The sequence below is a fragment of the Rana temporaria genome, chromosome 4 (assembly GCF_905171775.1).
Source record: "Rana temporaria chromosome 4, aRanTem1.1, whole genome shotgun sequence".
NCBI classification, from domain to species: Eukaryota; Metazoa; Chordata; class Amphibia; order Anura; family Ranidae; genus Rana; species Rana temporaria.
The window spans coordinates 262,981,520-262,997,844 of NC_053492.1; the positions used below are offsets into that span (position 1 = coordinate 262,981,520).

General features: G+C 47.1%; 1 protein-coding gene across 1 annotated transcript in view; it reads left to right on the plus strand.

Annotated features, from left to right (window-relative positions):
• The first annotated feature begins 3,781 nt into the window (after nt 1-3,781).
• Nucleotides 3,782-16,325, plus strand: part of FOXO3 (forkhead box O3) — a 113,119-nt gene continuing 100,575 nt past the window's right edge. Inside the window, exon 1 of the mRNA XM_040350206.1 lies at nt 3,782-4,771. Coding sequence (XP_040206140.1) covers nt 4,253-4,771 — 519 coding nt within the window. The 5' untranslated portion in view covers nt 3,782-4,252. The remainder of the gene's footprint in view (nt 4,772-16,325) is intronic.

Sequence of the window (16,325 nt, forward strand, 5' to 3'; positions counted from 1 at the left end):
GAATGCAATTGCGACCTCTTGGACCACATGACAGTGCTCAGGTGTATGGCCATTCTGCCATTTGATAATCATTTGTATACAAGGCCTGACGTAAGCAGCTCAAAACCCAGTTTCCTTGCATTCAATTCCCATGGTGGGAGATTGTGATCCGCTCTCTATGGAGACGGTTCACATATCTCCACTGTTGCTCCGGTGCGAATTTGCACAGGGATCCTGTGTGTATTTTGGTCAGTTTTAAGTCTAAATTCAGCCCAAAATGCGGGCTGAAATAGGACCTGAATCGGTGAATGGGGATGCACCGGACCCCTGCTGTGAGCCACATGCGGCAATAGTGTGAACCCAGTCTTAAATTGGATGTAGACTCACAAAAACATTTTTTTAATTAAGGCTTGCACCTTGTACAGTATAGGATTTCATGTAATCTGTGCCCAGTCTTGCCACAAACAGTGTTAATCCAGCTTTGAGCAGTCCTCTTTTTTCAGTGAGATAAAAACTGACACACAGACAAATAGGAGTCAATTCTACCCCTTGCTGTGAGTGACAGGTGATTTACATATCTAATGCAGGAGCCTGAGAGAGGCATTCTGTGTACTTCGGATCCCCTCCTCCTTTCTTCTCCAGCTCTCCCAGGATTGGCTGCTCCACACCTTAGCATGATTGGGCATGCTGAAGTCATGCGGTGACTTTCCTGGGTTTTGACTGGATGTTAGTGATCATGGGGCGTAATCCATGAGACCAGCAGAAGTTCAAGGGGAGTATAGAGGTGGGGCAGGGAGTCTACTTACATCATGACTCCACCCACAGAGCTCCAGACAACAGACCCACCCACAGAATCTGCAGTTTTTCAGGTCTTATAACAGTCAGAGGGGAGACGTTTGACAGGTAAGGATACATGCAGGAGGCATCTATATCCTTATAGATCAGCACTATAGCAGTAGTTTAGAAATGATGAGAGTGGTTTTACATCCACTTTAAGCAAACACCCTTCTCTCACGATTTTGCATAGTTGCATGAACGGGATAAAGTCCAACACATTCTTCAGCCTTTCTAGCCAGCAGATTCTATCACTGTTAAACCTTAATAGAAAGTTCTGACGTACAGAGCGCAAAGTGTATTCCCACTGTCTTCCATAGAACAAATTGAGGTTTTTCTCCTTCAAGAATAGTGTAATAAATCAGTACACAATGTCCCAGACTTGCATGACTGCATTCCAGGATGGACTGCACCTGTTCTGAAGACAAAGGGTTGCCCTACTCCTTAATAGGCTCTTGATATTTACTAAGTGGTAGCAGTTTCCATTAGTTTGTCTACAGATTAATACATACCTCCTAATTGTCCCTAATTTGGAACCAAATACCTGTATCCCATCTACATTTTAGGGAGGGTTATAACTCCTGTAAGGTTTATTATTGCCCTCTTTGTCCCATTGGGGAGATTTAGCTTTACTTCCTGTCCCATAGCCAAAACAGAAAGTTGGAGCAAATGTCTGCAAATTAAAGAAATCTCTTTTGGCCCCCGGGGTCACCAGAACTAGTATCCTCATTGGAAGATTTTCCCTCTATGGCTTTTTTGGGGACAACTCAATTTTGGATTTTCTTTTATTCACTTTAAGGCTGGGAGTCCAGTGTGTCCCCATTCACCGTTTCATGTCTGATTTCAGCCCAAATTTTTGAAAAAAATTCACACCTGAGCCGCTGAAGAGATGTGTGAACTGGCTCCATAGAGAGCCAGTCACAATCTCCTGCTATGCAAATTGGCACATCCAGTTTGCAATAGTGTAAACCCAGCCTTAATGATAAAGGCAGCAATAAAAAGATAATGACAGCATTAAAAACTGTTGAAGTGGCCGGGTAACAGGTCATAGTGCGATAAGGTGGCCGGGTAACAGGTCATAGTGCGATGAAGTGGTCAGGTAACAGGTCATAGTGCGATGAAGTGGCCGGGTAACAGGACGTAGTGCGATGAGGTGGCTGGGTAACAGGACGTAGTGCGATGAGGTGGCCGGGTAACAGGTCGTAGTGCGATGAGGTGGCCGGGTAACAGGTCGTAGTGCGATGAGGTGGCCGGGTAACAGGTCGTAGTGCGATGAGGTGGCCGGGTAACAGGTCATAGTGTGATGAAGTGGCCGGGTAACAGGTCATAGTGCGATGAGGTGGCCGGGTAACAGGTCATAGTGCGATAAGGTGGCCGGGTAACAGGACGTAGTGCGATGAGGTGGCCGGGTAACAGGTCATAGTGCGATGAAGTGGCCGGGTAACAGGACGTAGTGCGATGAGGTGGCTGGGTAACAGGACGTAGTGCGATGAGGTGGCCGGGTAACAGGACGTAGTGCGATGAGGTGGCCGGGTAACAGGACGTAGTGCGATGAGGTGGCTGGGTAACAGGACGTAGTGCGATGAGGTGGCCGGGTAACAGGACGTAGTGCGATGAGGTGGCCGGGTAACAGGTCATAGTGCGATGAAGTGGCCGGGTAACAGGACGTAGTGCGATGAGGTGGCCGGGTAACAGGTCATAGTGCGATGAAGTGGCCGGGTAACAGGTCGTAGTGCGATGAGGTGGCTGGGTAACAGGACGTAGTGCGATGAGGTGGCCGGGTAACAGGTCATAGTGCGATGAGGTGGCCGGGTAACAGGTCGTAGTGCGATGAGGTGGCCGGGTAACAGGTCGTAGTGCGATGAGGAGGCCGGGTAACAGGTCGTAGTGCGATGAGGTGGCCTGGTAACAGGTCATAGTGCGATGAGGTGGCCGGGTAACAGGTCGTAGTGCGATGAGGTGGCCGGGTAACAGGTCATAGTGCGATGAGGTGGCCGGGTAACAGGTCGTAGTGCGATGAGGTGGCCGGGTAACAGGTCGTAGTGCGATGAGGAGGCTGGGTAACAGGTCGTAGTGCGATGAGGTGGCGGGGTAACAGGTCGTAGTGCGATAAGGTGGCCGGGTAACAGTCATAGTGCGATGAGGAGGCCGGGTAACAGGTCGTAGTGCGATGAGGTGGCCTGGTAACAGGTCGTAGTGCGATGAGGTGGCCGGGTAACAGGTCATAGTGCGATGAGGTGGCCGGGTAACAGGTCATAGTGCGATGAGGTGGCCTGGTAACAGGTCGTAGTGCGATGAGGTGGCCGGGTAACAGGTCATAGTGCGATGAGGTGGCCTGGTAACAGGTCGTAGTGCGATGAGGAGGCCTGGTAACAGGTCGTAGTGCGATGAGGTGGCCGGGTAACAGGTCATAGTGCGATGAGGTGGCCTGGTAACAGGTCGTAGTGCGATGAGGAGGCCGGGTAACAGGTCGTAGTGCGAAGAGGTGGCCGGGTAACAGGTCATAGTGCGATGAGGAGGCCGGGTAACAGGTCGTAGTGCGATGAGGAGGCCGGGTAACAGGTCATAGTGTGATGAGGTGGCGGGGTAACAGGTCGTAGTGCGATGAGGAGGCCGGGTAACAGGTCGTAGTGCGATGAAGTGGCCGGGTAACAGGTCGTAGTGCGATGAAGTGGCCGGGTAACAGGTCATAGTGCGATGAAGTGGCCGGGTAACAGGTCGTAGTGCGATGAGGTGGCCGGGTAACTTCTGCTTTTGCACAGGAAATGATGGCTGTTCTCCTCAGAGACACACGTGACAGAGGTGTCCCTTCCCTCTCTGTGTGTATCTCGTGTATGACTATGAGGCACACAGGAGTGGAATGCGGCAGTGAAGGAGTGCGCCGTGCATCCTCCCCTCGCAGACTCCTCCCAATGGGCGGCCCCGGGTGCCGTTAGGTTGTGTGCACCCTGCGTGTGCCTCTCAGTAGTGCTCCTGTGTGGTTGTTAGGAGGAGGAATGTGGAAGTGAGCGGCGCTGTGCAGAGGGTGACAGGCTGAACATCTCCCCGGACTGTCAGTGCACATTGTACTCAGAGAGGAGCCGAGCTGTAGGCGCTGCACGCTCCCCGCAGCCCCAGTGAGTGGCGGTGTGAAGGAAGGGACCTGGATGAGGTGTGGGGGGGATTGTCAAGATGGCAGCAGCGGGAGCACGGAGGTTATGCGCTTAGTGGATGACAACACAGCCGATGTGGAGGAGGCCGGGCTCCCTGATGGGGGGTGTTCGCAGCACGTGAAGTGAACTTATCGTTGAGTGTGATCGTTGAGGAATTGGATGTGTAGAGATCGCGGGACAAAGAGTCTCGTCCGTCCTCCATCCTCCATCGGGACCATGGAGGAGCCAGTCTAGAGCCCCGCACCCACTTTGGATGTACGCTCCCTGACAGCTCCCATCATCGCAGCATGGCCGAAGCTTTACCCCCTGACTCCCCCTCCAGGAACGTGGAGATCGACCCGGACTTTGAGCCCCAGAGCCGGCCCCGATCGTGCACATGGCCCCTGCAGAGACCCGACTCCCAAGGCAGCCCGAGCAAGCCCGGTATGGCCGGGGACACGTCCATCCCGGAGGAGGACGACGATGAGGAGGAAGTGGCGCTTGCAGCGGCCGGTGACAGGGGCACTCTGCTGCTGGTGAGCGGCCCCGGAGGAGGGGAGGTGGGGGCCATGACCGTCCTGGCCGCTCCGGTCGGTGGGTTGGATGCGGCGCAGAGTGCACTGGGCTCAGTGAGTGGAGGGCAGCAGAGGAAGTGCTCATCCCGGAGGAATGCCTGGGGGAATATGTCCTATGCCGATCTCATCACTAGAGCCATAGACAGCTCCCCGGATAAGAGGCTCACCCTCTCCCAGATCTATGACTGGATGGTCCGATCCGTGCCCTACTTCAAGGACAAGGGCGACAGTAACAGCTCTGCCGGCTGGAAGGTGAGACCACTGACTTTTCCTCCCCCTGTCACTTTCATTCACTTTACTTCCGGTCCCGGAGACAACCGGAAGTGCCTTCACTTTTCCTACATTGGAAAGTGACAGGGGGAGGGGTTACATTCAGGAGACTTCCCTTTACTTCCGGCCCTGGAGACAAACGGGAGTACCTTCACTTTAATTTTTTTTTTTACATTGTAACCCCTCCCCCGGTCACTTTCATTCAGGAGAGTTCCCTTTACTTCCAGTCCTGCAGACAACCGGAAGTACCGTCACTTTTCCTGCCTTGTAACCCCTCCCCCGGTCACTTTCATTCAGGAGAGTTCCTTTTACTTCTGGTCCTGGAGACAACCGGAAGTAATTGCTCCAGATTGAAAGCAGACCTCCAAACCCCCTCCCCCACTCAACACCAAGGCCACATCAACACTTCACGTCTCCTAAACACATGAAGAAAACGCACAGGGAACACATGTCTTGCTGCACATTTTGGGAAAACGGCTGACGCACATTGGGGAGGGAGGCAAGTGTTCGGAAATGTGCAGCCCATACACACAATAGGAATAAACGCCAGCAGGAGTGAGCGTTTCTGCCATGCCAAGTGTGAATGAGGCCTAAAGCTGCCCATACCCTACTACTGAACCTGACCCATCTTAACCACTTGCCAACCGCGATACGTGTATTTATACGTTCAGGTTTGCAAGTGCTTTACCAGCGTTATGGGCGGCTGAAGCTATCAGCCATAACCCCTGTGTTTTTTGTTTTCAGCCGATGACTGGCTGTCGCATGAAAGTGTTCCAAGCAGCCAATTAGCTTCTGTATCGCATTCCAAAGCAGAGGGAGGGGTAAACACGCCAGCCCCAACCCCTGTCGGGTGTTTCTCGAGCTTACGGATTTTACCTGTGCACCCAAGAAACGATCCAAACGGGTTGCACAGCTAGCTATAGAGACTCTCCGAGACCAGATTGTCTCTGATCACCTCTATGGTCTTGGAGGACTGGATGACTTCTGGTCTAGGGCAGAAGAAAACATTATTATTAACTTTAGAAAAAAAAAAAGATAGATAGAGAGACTTATTGATCCCAGATCTATCCATAAAGAGGACCTGTCATCCTTAATTTTATCACAAGGAATGTTTACATTCTTTGTAACAGGAATACAATAAATTAAAGGGGAAAGTGTAAAAATAAACAAGGAAAGAAAACATTTTGAAAGCGCCTCCATGCTTGCACGCAGAAGCGAACGCATATGTAAGTCCCGCACATACATGTAAACGTTATTCACAGCACACATGTGAGATATCGGTGCCAACGTTGGAGCGAGAACAATAATTCTAGTGCTAGACCTCCTCTAACTCTGAACTGGTAAACTGTAGATATTTGAAAGCATTGCCTATGAAGATTTTTAAAGCGGAGGTCCAAAAAAAGAAAAAGCCATCAGTTGCACATATTGCAGCTGCTGGCTTTTAATAAATGGACGCTTGCCTGTCCTGGAGTCCAGCGATATCGGCACCGCAGCTGATGTTTCCATCAGGTGCTGCTGCAGCCATTGCAGGTAAGGGTACCCAGCAGTTTAGCCTTTCAGCTTCACACTGGGAACCCTACTGCGCGAGACCCACTCATCTTTCCTACTGGCCCGGTGACAGCGAGGAGGAGGGAGCCCCAGCCGTGGTGTCAATACCCGTGGCTGAGGCTCCAGGAAGTGGGAAAGGATACCTGCCAAAGACGGGTATGCTCCCCCCTCCCCCGAAAGGTGCCAATTGTGGCATTGGAAGGGGGGAGGAATCAGATGAGCGGAAGTTCCACTTGTGAGTGGAACTCCGCTTTAAGTTTCGAAATCTTAATTGCGCCATTCCACGAGTGAGCGCAATTTTTAAAGTGTGACATGTTAAGTATCTATTTACTTTACATAACGCCCTCTTATATTTCGCAAAAAATTGGGTTATGTATTTTATTCTTTTGTATTCAAAAATTTTTGAACGTTTTCCAAAGTAACGGAGCTTGAAAAACTGCTGCACAAATATTGTGTGACATTAAAAAAATTGCAACGATCCCCATTTTATTCTATGGGGTCTCTGCTAAAAAAAAAAAAATATATATATAAAGTTTTGGGGTTCTAAGTAATTTTCTAGCAAAAAATACAGATTTAAACTTGTAAACAAAACATGCCAGAAAAAGCCTAGTCAGCAAGTGGTTAATGTTAGCAATGCGACAGTTGTGTAACTGTCAAAGTCACAATTGAAATCGTATGACTTTGGATTCGCACAAGGTATACATGCGTTTTTAGGTGCGGCCCGTTACAAAGTTCTGCCTTCATCAAAAGGCACATCTATGGAGTTCAGTGGTAACACATCTAAAACCCACCACACGGGTGAACCTGCTCCAAGGCCTGGTTTGCACTTGTGCAGAAACACACTACAGTCCATTTAACATTGTATCCTATGGGGCACTTTCACATCGCTGCTTTTTTGGAAAGGGACTTTTATAAAGGCAAAACAGTGCATTTTTTTTTTTTTTTGCACACAGAAACTGATCAAAATCAAGGTGTGACCCGAGCCTTACTAAAGAGGAGCTGCTTCAGGGTTCATTTTGCTGTCACGTGTCCTGCTTTATCTGCTGCCACACACCAGGTTCCACGCCACCATCTGTTTTTTTTCTGTTGGTTCTTGGTGACATGCTGACAGGTCTGCCTTCCTCCAGACTGATGTCTCCTGGGATATGTAATGGGGGGGGGGGGATATCCCAGGAGACTGCTGGAGCGGGGTACATGTCATTCTTGCCTGGGTGGGAATAGAGGTAGGGGTTTGGCCATAGCTTCAACAAAAGTAAACAAAACTCTGCTTTTAAAGGGGTTGTAAAGGTAAATGTTTTTTCACCTTAATGCATCCTATGCATTAAGGTGAAAAAACATCCGATGGTACCACCCCTCCGAACCCCCGTTTTACTTACCTCACCCCTCGAAAGTCCCGCACTCGTCCCTGTCACCCTCTTCGGTTCCCAGCCTGGCCGTTGATTGGCTAGGCTGGACTGATTGATAGCAGCGCAGCCATTGGCTGGCGCTGCTGTCAATCGCATCCGATGACGCGGGGCCAAGTGATACAGTCGGCGGCTATGCCCGCCGCTGTATCACGGGAGCCCGCCCGCAAAAGTTTCCACCATGCTAGCTAGCTTGCATGAAGGTGGAAAGCTCTTGCGAGGAGGGACCCCATAAGACAGGGTTCGGGGACACTCTGTGCAAAACGAGCTGCACAGTGGAGGTAAGTATAACATGTTTGTTATTTTACAAAAAAAAATTCCTTTAGTGTCCCTTTAAGATTTGGTGAGGGGGCTGAAAAGATGTGAACTGCCTCTGGGGAATGAAGGTTTGCTTTTAACCACCGGAAGACCAAGCCTTTTCTGGCACTTTTACAAGTTTAAATTATTTTTTCTTTTATTGTAGGAATATTGTTAAAAAAATATATATATATAAAAAAAAAAAAAATGTATAATACATATATTTTTTTTTTAAGAGACCCTAGGGAATAAAATGGCGCTTGTTGCAATTTTTTTGGCACACAGTATTTGCGCAGCAGTTTTTCAAATGTTATTTTTTGGGGGGGAAAAACAGTTTTCATTGATTAAAAACACAATACATACCCCAATTTTTAGGAGTAATATGAAATATGTTACGCTGAGTAAATCGATACCTAGCGCATCACACTTTAAAATTAAACCAGCTCGTGGAATGGCGGCAAACTACGGTACTTAAAAATCTCCATAGGTAATGCTTTAAACAGGGTAACTGTTTAGAGTTGGAGGTCCAGTGCTAGAATTATTGCTCTAACATTTGCGGCGATACCTCCATATGTGTTAGCTTCTATGCGTGAGCACGGAGGGTTAGGGTGCTTTTATTTTTTTTGTTATATTTTTATCACTATCACTTTCATTTCTATTACAGGGAATGTAAAAATCCCTTGTAAAATAGGGATGACTGGTCTTTATGAGCAGATCTGGGGGGTAAAAAAGACCCCAAATCTCTTACTATTTTTTTTTTCTTTTTAAAGGGGGGGGGGGGGGGGATGTTTACTTCCACCATGGAACGGAAGTGATGTCATGACGTCGCTCCGGTTTTTCAAGGCCATAGAGGCGATCAAAGACAATCTAGTCTTTGTTCGCCTTGGATCATTTCTCAGACGAGCTGGAGGGAACGGTAAGCCTGAGGCCCCGTACACACGACAGAGAAACTCGACGTGCCAAGCACGTCGAGTTCCTCGTCGAGTTTTGGGATGAAGCCGCCGAGGAGCTCGGCGGGCCGCCTTCTCCCATAGAACAACGAGAAAATAGAGAACATGTTCTCTATTTATTTTCTCGTCGAGCTCCTCGGCGGCTCCATCGAGCCAAAACTGTACAGACGACAGAGTTTCTCGGCAGAATCCGGGTTTTGACCGAGTTTCTCGGTGAATTCTGCCGAGAAACTCTGTCGTGTGTACGGGGCCTGAGAGACACCAGCAAGTGGCAGGAGGGAAACCTTTCAAGAGAGCCAGCCGCTGGCTAAAAAGAAACCATACCGGGGTAATGACTGATATTTTCAGCCATAATCACAGTAAACGCTTGCAAACCCCCCAATGTGTGTGTATCCTATCTATCTATCTATCGGTAACATGTTTACAGTAGAGTTACAAATAAGTTTGCTTTTAGCATTTGATTTTAGAACAAATGGACTTTCTCACATGAAAACCACTTTCACTGTTAGGAACTTGTTCATTGCAAAATAAAACTTTCCATTCAGCTCCTTTCTCGTCACAGTTGGTAAGAATGAGCGTAGAGTTGACACCTCTAATGCCACGTACACACGATCGGGATTTTGCCCAGCAAAATCACAACGGAATTCCATCGGGAAAAAATAGAACATGTTCTATATCTAAACTCTGATGGAATACATGGGGCTACACACAATCGAAAAATTTGAATGGACTTTTTCCATCGGATTTTCTGATCGCGTGTTCGGGGCATAATGCTAGCCATACACCAGTCTAAAAACACACGGTTGTGAGAGCAAACGTTATTGCCATTATTGGACATAAATAAATCTCTCTCGTGTTTGTATGCACAGTACCAACAGTACAATTTTTAACAGGCAAAACACATTAACCTCTCAACTTATCACCCGTTCAGCAGAATTTTCCAACCTCTTCATTTTTGGGTTTATTTTATTTTTTTTGGCTCAAACATGACAACCGACTTTCGATTTGTGCTTATTAACTGGTCGAAAAACAAACTATCCAATTGACATATTTTTGGAACATTTTTTTTATTTTTTTTTTTCCATCTGGTGCAAGGGTGTCAAACTGGCAGCCCTCCAGCTGTTGCAAAACTACAAGTCCCATGAGGCATTGCAAGGCTAACAGTTACAAGCATGACTCCCACAGGCAGAGGCATGATGGGACTTGTAGTTTCGGAACAGCTGGAGGGCCGCCAGTTTGACACCCCTGATCTAGTGTATGGGCACCATATCCAAAACTCCTAACGTTCCTAAAAAGATGGAACTGGGTTTGGGACTTTGAATGAGGCATGTGGATGACACATGCCTCCATCCCTGAAAATTGAAAGAAAGGTTTGGGACTTTAAAGCGGGGGTTCACCCTTATAGGGCACTTTTCCCCCTTAGATTCCTGCTCGTTTTTACTAGGGGAATCGGCTATTTATTTTAAAATATGTGCAGTACTTACCCGTTTACGAGATGCATCCTCTCCGTCGCTTCCGGGTATGGTCTTCCGGAATGGGCGTTCCTTCTTGATTGACAGTCTTCCGAGAGGCTTCCGACGGTCGCATCCATCGCGTCACGATTTTCCGAAAGAAGCCGAACGTTGGTTGCGCAGGCGCAGTATAGAGCCGCACCGACGTTCGGCTTCTTTCGGCTACGAGTGACGCGATGGATGCGACCGTCGGAAGCCTCTCGGAAGGCTGTCACTCAAGAAGGAACGCCCGCTCCCGAAGACCCATACCCGGAAATGACGGAAGAAGATGCAGCTCGAAAACGGGTAAGTACAGCTCATATTTTACTACAAATAGCCGATTCCCCTAGACCGAACGAGCAGGAACCTTACGGGAGAAAAAAAAAAATGTCATAAATGGGTGAACTCCCGCTTTAAATGAGATGCGTGTTGATGCAAACAGTATGTATAAGTAAATAAATAAAGTAGTATAGCGTAATAACCAGGCTCAAACTTACCAACCAAATTGCAAGCCAAATTCAACTGTCTAACTTAGTATGTTAAAAGCAAAGGATTGGTTGCACATATTTGCAAATATATGGATAAGCCACAGGCCGCTTACAAGGCTCTCTGCATTCCTGTGGTCCTGTCAAAATCGGGTACCCACGCCGCCCCCCCCCCCCCCCCCCCCCAGTGAAGGAGGCAATCGAAGCTGCCCCTTTTCGGGTGGAGCTCCGCTTTACAATGACTACTTTCTAAGGCTAGAGTATGACCAGCTTTAGGCTACTTTCACACTGCTCTGTTGCAAAAATGTGGCAATGCGTTTTGCTGTTTTTCAATGTTTTCAGTGCGTTTTGCATTTCAACAGGGAGGTGTGTGTGTGGTGCTTTTTTTCAAGTACATTGGACCTGCAACTGATCAATGTAAAGAGTTCCTTTTGGTATTTCATGATCGTACTTTTTTTTTTTTTTTATATATAACACAAGTGGAGAAAAAGGGCCTTGTGTACATGGGCACCTGGGGCCACAAAATGTGAAGTTTGGGTGTATTTGCCTTGCTGGGCGCTGCATGTGCATTGTCCATAGCTTCAAGGGCTGTGTGTAAGTATATGCTGATAAGCACAGGCATGTCTGGACTTGTGCCCTGGACATGGCTGTATGTAACCAAGGTCTACATCAAATGGAAGGTCTACTTTTCTGCAAGGCCCCTGCCACCCCTAGCACAAATCACTTTAAAAAAAAAAAACATTTATAAATTGATTACCTGGGGAAATGACACCTCTTGTTGGCACGGGTGACATCACTGTGTATCATTGCTGCCTCCTAGGATAACTGGGCACTCAAACTCCTAATATGCAGCCTTGCAATGGACTGAAGTGTATCCTTGCAGGATTATGTGCTCCCAGCTCCTCAAAAAGGCATGATGGGTACATCCCCTGGCCGTTTTTATGGATATTATTATTATTATTATTATTAATAATAATAAATAATAATAATAATATTTTTTTTTTGGTTTGTTTACAAATGGCTTTTTAAACCATTCTTGTTTTTGGAGAGGGGGGATCAGGAGGACTGCCAAAATTTGAAAGGAGCCTATACAACCATATTGTATAGTGCATGGTCGGCCTAATAAAAATTCCTTCTTGAGGCTGGTACACTATGAGGAAAACGAGCGGACGATCATCTGCTTTTCCTCGTTGTTTCCCAGCAAGTCAGAACTGAGGAAGGAAATGATGTACATAAATTGTGTGTGTGTGTGTGTGTGTGTGTGTGTGTGTGTGTGTGTGTGTAAACCGTACACATTAAACAAAATTGTTCATTCTGTTCACAGGAGAAAATTTGGGGAATTTATCGTTTGCAAAGTCTGAATCTGATCGACAATTGTGCCTCATACATAATTGTATTTTTCTATTCTGTGTGGTATAGTTTTAGGGTCACCATACGCAGCTTACAATCTCATTGTACAATCCTCCTTAGGTTTACCAAAACAAAGTAATATGAGGACCTATCTAAGATATCAAATCCAGTTTTGTTTTTGTTTTTTTTATACCTAGTCTAACTAAGTAGTTCTCAACCTGGAGGTCGAATGACAATTTGCCAGGGGTCACCAAATCCTGGGCTGTTCCTGAAGCCCACACCACTCTCCCAGCCTTATCGCGGCCACTCAGCTGGGCTGTCCCTGGAGACCATGCTTAACCCAGCTAGTGGTCGAGGAAAGGTGTTAAACTGCCTGCAATGCGCCGCTGCCAAAGCGCTCTTGGCAGCACTGCCCATCAATTTTTCAATGGCAGGGGTGGTTTAGGAGCGCTGTATACAGTTCTCCTGCACTGCCCCAAAGATGCTGCTTGCAGCACTTTATTTATTTTTGGTCCTGCAAGCGCACCGCCCCAGTGTGAAAGCACTTGGGCTTTCACACTGGAGACGCTTGGAGGAGGGAGGGCGTCTCATGTCAAACATTGAAGCATCTTAAATAAGGGCTTCAAAACACTCAAGTGTGATCTGAGCTTTAGGCTGCATTCACACCTGAGCGTAGCGTTTTTTGGTAGTTTCTTTCCGGCGTTTTGTCGCGCATATTAATGCGTATTTGCATACAGCTTCGTCCGACGTTTTTGTACTCCGACGTTTTTTATTTTAGCCAATAGGAAAAATTATCATCTTTTCATCACTTGTTGCTCTGTTTGTAGATATTTTTTTTTATCTTCTGCCTGGGTGAAATGTTCTATTGATTAAAGCGACAAAACGCCTGTAGAAACGCTCGTTGTCGCGCTAGACGCTTGAATCGAGCATTTCCATTACTTTCTATGGGAAATACAAATGCTCAAAAACGCCCAAACCGCCCAATTCGCGCGACAAAAAAGGGTCCGGAACTTGTTTGAGCTTCAGGCGTTTGGCGTCGGGCATTTTGGAGCTTCAGGTGACAAAACGCTCAGGTGTGAATGGGACCTTATAGTGCAGAAATAACTGAGTGCAGTGATGTAACAAACCAGACAGTGTTCTTCATGTTGCTTCAGTAAGCCAAAGCCTGATTGGCTGCCAGAGATTGGTGCACTTTGTCCCCCCTGTTGGTTTAATCCTGTGGGAAATTGGGTAAAGTGGCTCCAACAAGGCAAACACAAACAGAGCAATTCTAACAGAAAATGATGAGGAAGGAAAGGCATAATGACGTGTTTTATTTTTTCCCATCTGTTAGTGCAGGATAGAGATGCCGTGACTGAAGTCCTCCCCATTGGTAGATACAATCAATACAGTGCATGCAGTACAAATTATAACATACCGTTGTGACAGGATTTAGCGGAGAGGTGAGTTTTCATCATTATACAGAATATAGTGACAGATTGAAAGCTGGCTGAAACTTCTAACATCTAAAATGCACCGATGTAAGATCTGTCAGCTGTCACTGACCCCGAGTCCACCACATTCTGAATGACAAACACCAAAAATAGCTTTTTGACTATCGCAATACAATTGCAGCAAGCGATTCATTAACGTGACCAATCGCTTTCCATTTCTCCAGAGACGGCTTACCCTGATAGGCTGCTCCAGCACTAATCCAGTCAGTTGTGAGGCATAGAATGTATACATAAGCTTGTACGCTGTGTGTGAAAGCACGGCTATTCTAATAGATGAGGTCTGTTTTTACTAACGTATTAACCTTCTGTACTTTTTTAACAGAACGGCTTTTAAATGCCAACGGTACGGTCCACGTTTGTTTTTTAACTAAAAAAAATTGTCTAATGGAGATTTTCATTTTGTAGTTAATAATTTAAAAGCTAGTAAAGAGATTATTGGAGCTGGCCAGAGGGATTCTTAGAATGGACATGATTGTATCTTAAAAGGACCAACATATCCCTATACTATACAAGAGGAGACACAACTGTTGCTCTTTGTGGCTTGTGTGTCTGTATGTGCCTGCAGTTCTCAAGTCCTGCACTGGAAATGTGATTTAAAGCGGTTGTATACCTGCATATGGATTTTTTATTTTTTTTATTTACACCTGCAAGGCAAAAGACATAATGAGCTAGTATGCACTGCATACTAGCTCATTATGAAATACTTACCTCGGAACGAGGAGAAGAGAACTTACCTGGTCCACACCGAGCGAGATGTCCTTTTGACTCGGCGTGTCTTCCGGGTATCGCCGCTCCAGCACTGTGATTGGCTGGAGCGGTGATGTCGTCACTCCCGCGCATTCGCGCGGGAGACTTCAATTCGGCAAGGTCCGGCGGGTACCAGTCCTTTAGCCGAGGATCCCCCCAGCGCATGCGCCGCTGCAATTGCAGCGGCGCATTGCGAGGGGAATATCTCCTAAACCGTACAGGTTTAGGAGATATTCTCTATACCTACAGGTAAGCCTTATTATAGGCTTACCTGTAGGTAAACGTTTAAAAAATGGCTTTACAACCACTTTAAGAATCGCATTTATTTAACCACTTGAAGGCCAGGATTTTTCTGGCATTTGTTTACAAGTAAAAAACTGTTTTTGCTTGCTAGAAATTGTATGTATGTCAAATTGGTCTGCATGGCTGTCATCCCAGAAGGAAGCCTCTTCTAAAGATGATGCACAAGAAAGACCGCAAACAGTTTGTAGACAAGCAGACTAAGGACATGGATTACTGGGACCGTGTCCTGTGGTCTGGTGAGACCAAGATACTTATTTTGGCTCAGATGGTGTCAAGCTTGTGTGGTGGCAACCAGGTGAGGAGTACAAGTGTGTCTTGCCTACAGTAAAGCATGGTGGTGGGAATGTAAAGGTCTGGGTCTGCATGAGTGCTGCCAGCACTGGGGAGCTACAGTTCATTGAGGGAACCATGAATGCCAACATGTACTGTGACATACTGAAGCAGAGCATGATCTCCTCCCTTCAGAGACTGGGCAGCAGGGCAGTATTCCAACATAACGACCCCAAACACACCTCCAAGACGAGCACTGACTTGCTAGAGAAGCTGAGGGTAAAGGTGATTGGCAAAGGATGTCTCCAGACCTTAAAGCGGTAGTTCACCCCCCCCCCCCCCCCCCCACCACATTTTACCATCGAGACAGGCATTGTAGCGCGAGCTACAGTATGCCTGTCCCGATTTTTTTAACCCCGTACTCACCTTGTAGTCGTCCATCGTAGATTTCGGCTCCCGCGGGGAATGGGCGTGCCTATGGAGAGGGAGGATGATTGACGGCCGGCCCTGGCACGTCACTCTCCCCGAAGACAGCCGGAGTAGGTCTCGGCTCTTCACGGCGCCTGCGCACAGGCTATGCGCACGCGTCGTGAAGACCAAGCCTATTTCGGCTATTTCCGGAGAAGCGTGACACGCCAGAGCCGGCCGTCAATCATCCTCCGTCTCCATAGGCACGCCCATTCCCCGGTATCTTCGATGGACGACTACAAGGTGAGTACGGGGGTAAAAAATTCGGGACAGGCATACTGTAGCTCGCGCTACAATGCCTGATTTTAAGGTAAAAGAAAAAAAAAAATTTTTTTCCCGTCGATAGGGTGAACCCCCGCTTTAAATCCTATTGAGCATCTGTGGGCCATCCTCAAATGGAATGTGGAGGAACGCAAGGTCTCGAACATCCACCAGCTTTGTGATGTTGTCATGGAGGAGTGGAAGAGGACTCCAATGGCAACCTGTAAAGCTCTGGTGATTGCCATCCCCAAGAGGGTTTCAGTATTTGTCAATAAAAAGATATAATAAAAATATATATATATATATATATATATATATATATATATATATATATATATATATATATATATAATTAGTTACTGATACAAATTTTCGTGTTAGGTTGTTTTTTTTGTTTTTCAATTAATTATAACGCAGGCGCAATCCGAGCCGACGGAAACGACCGAACCTGATCAGCTGTAGCAACAGGTC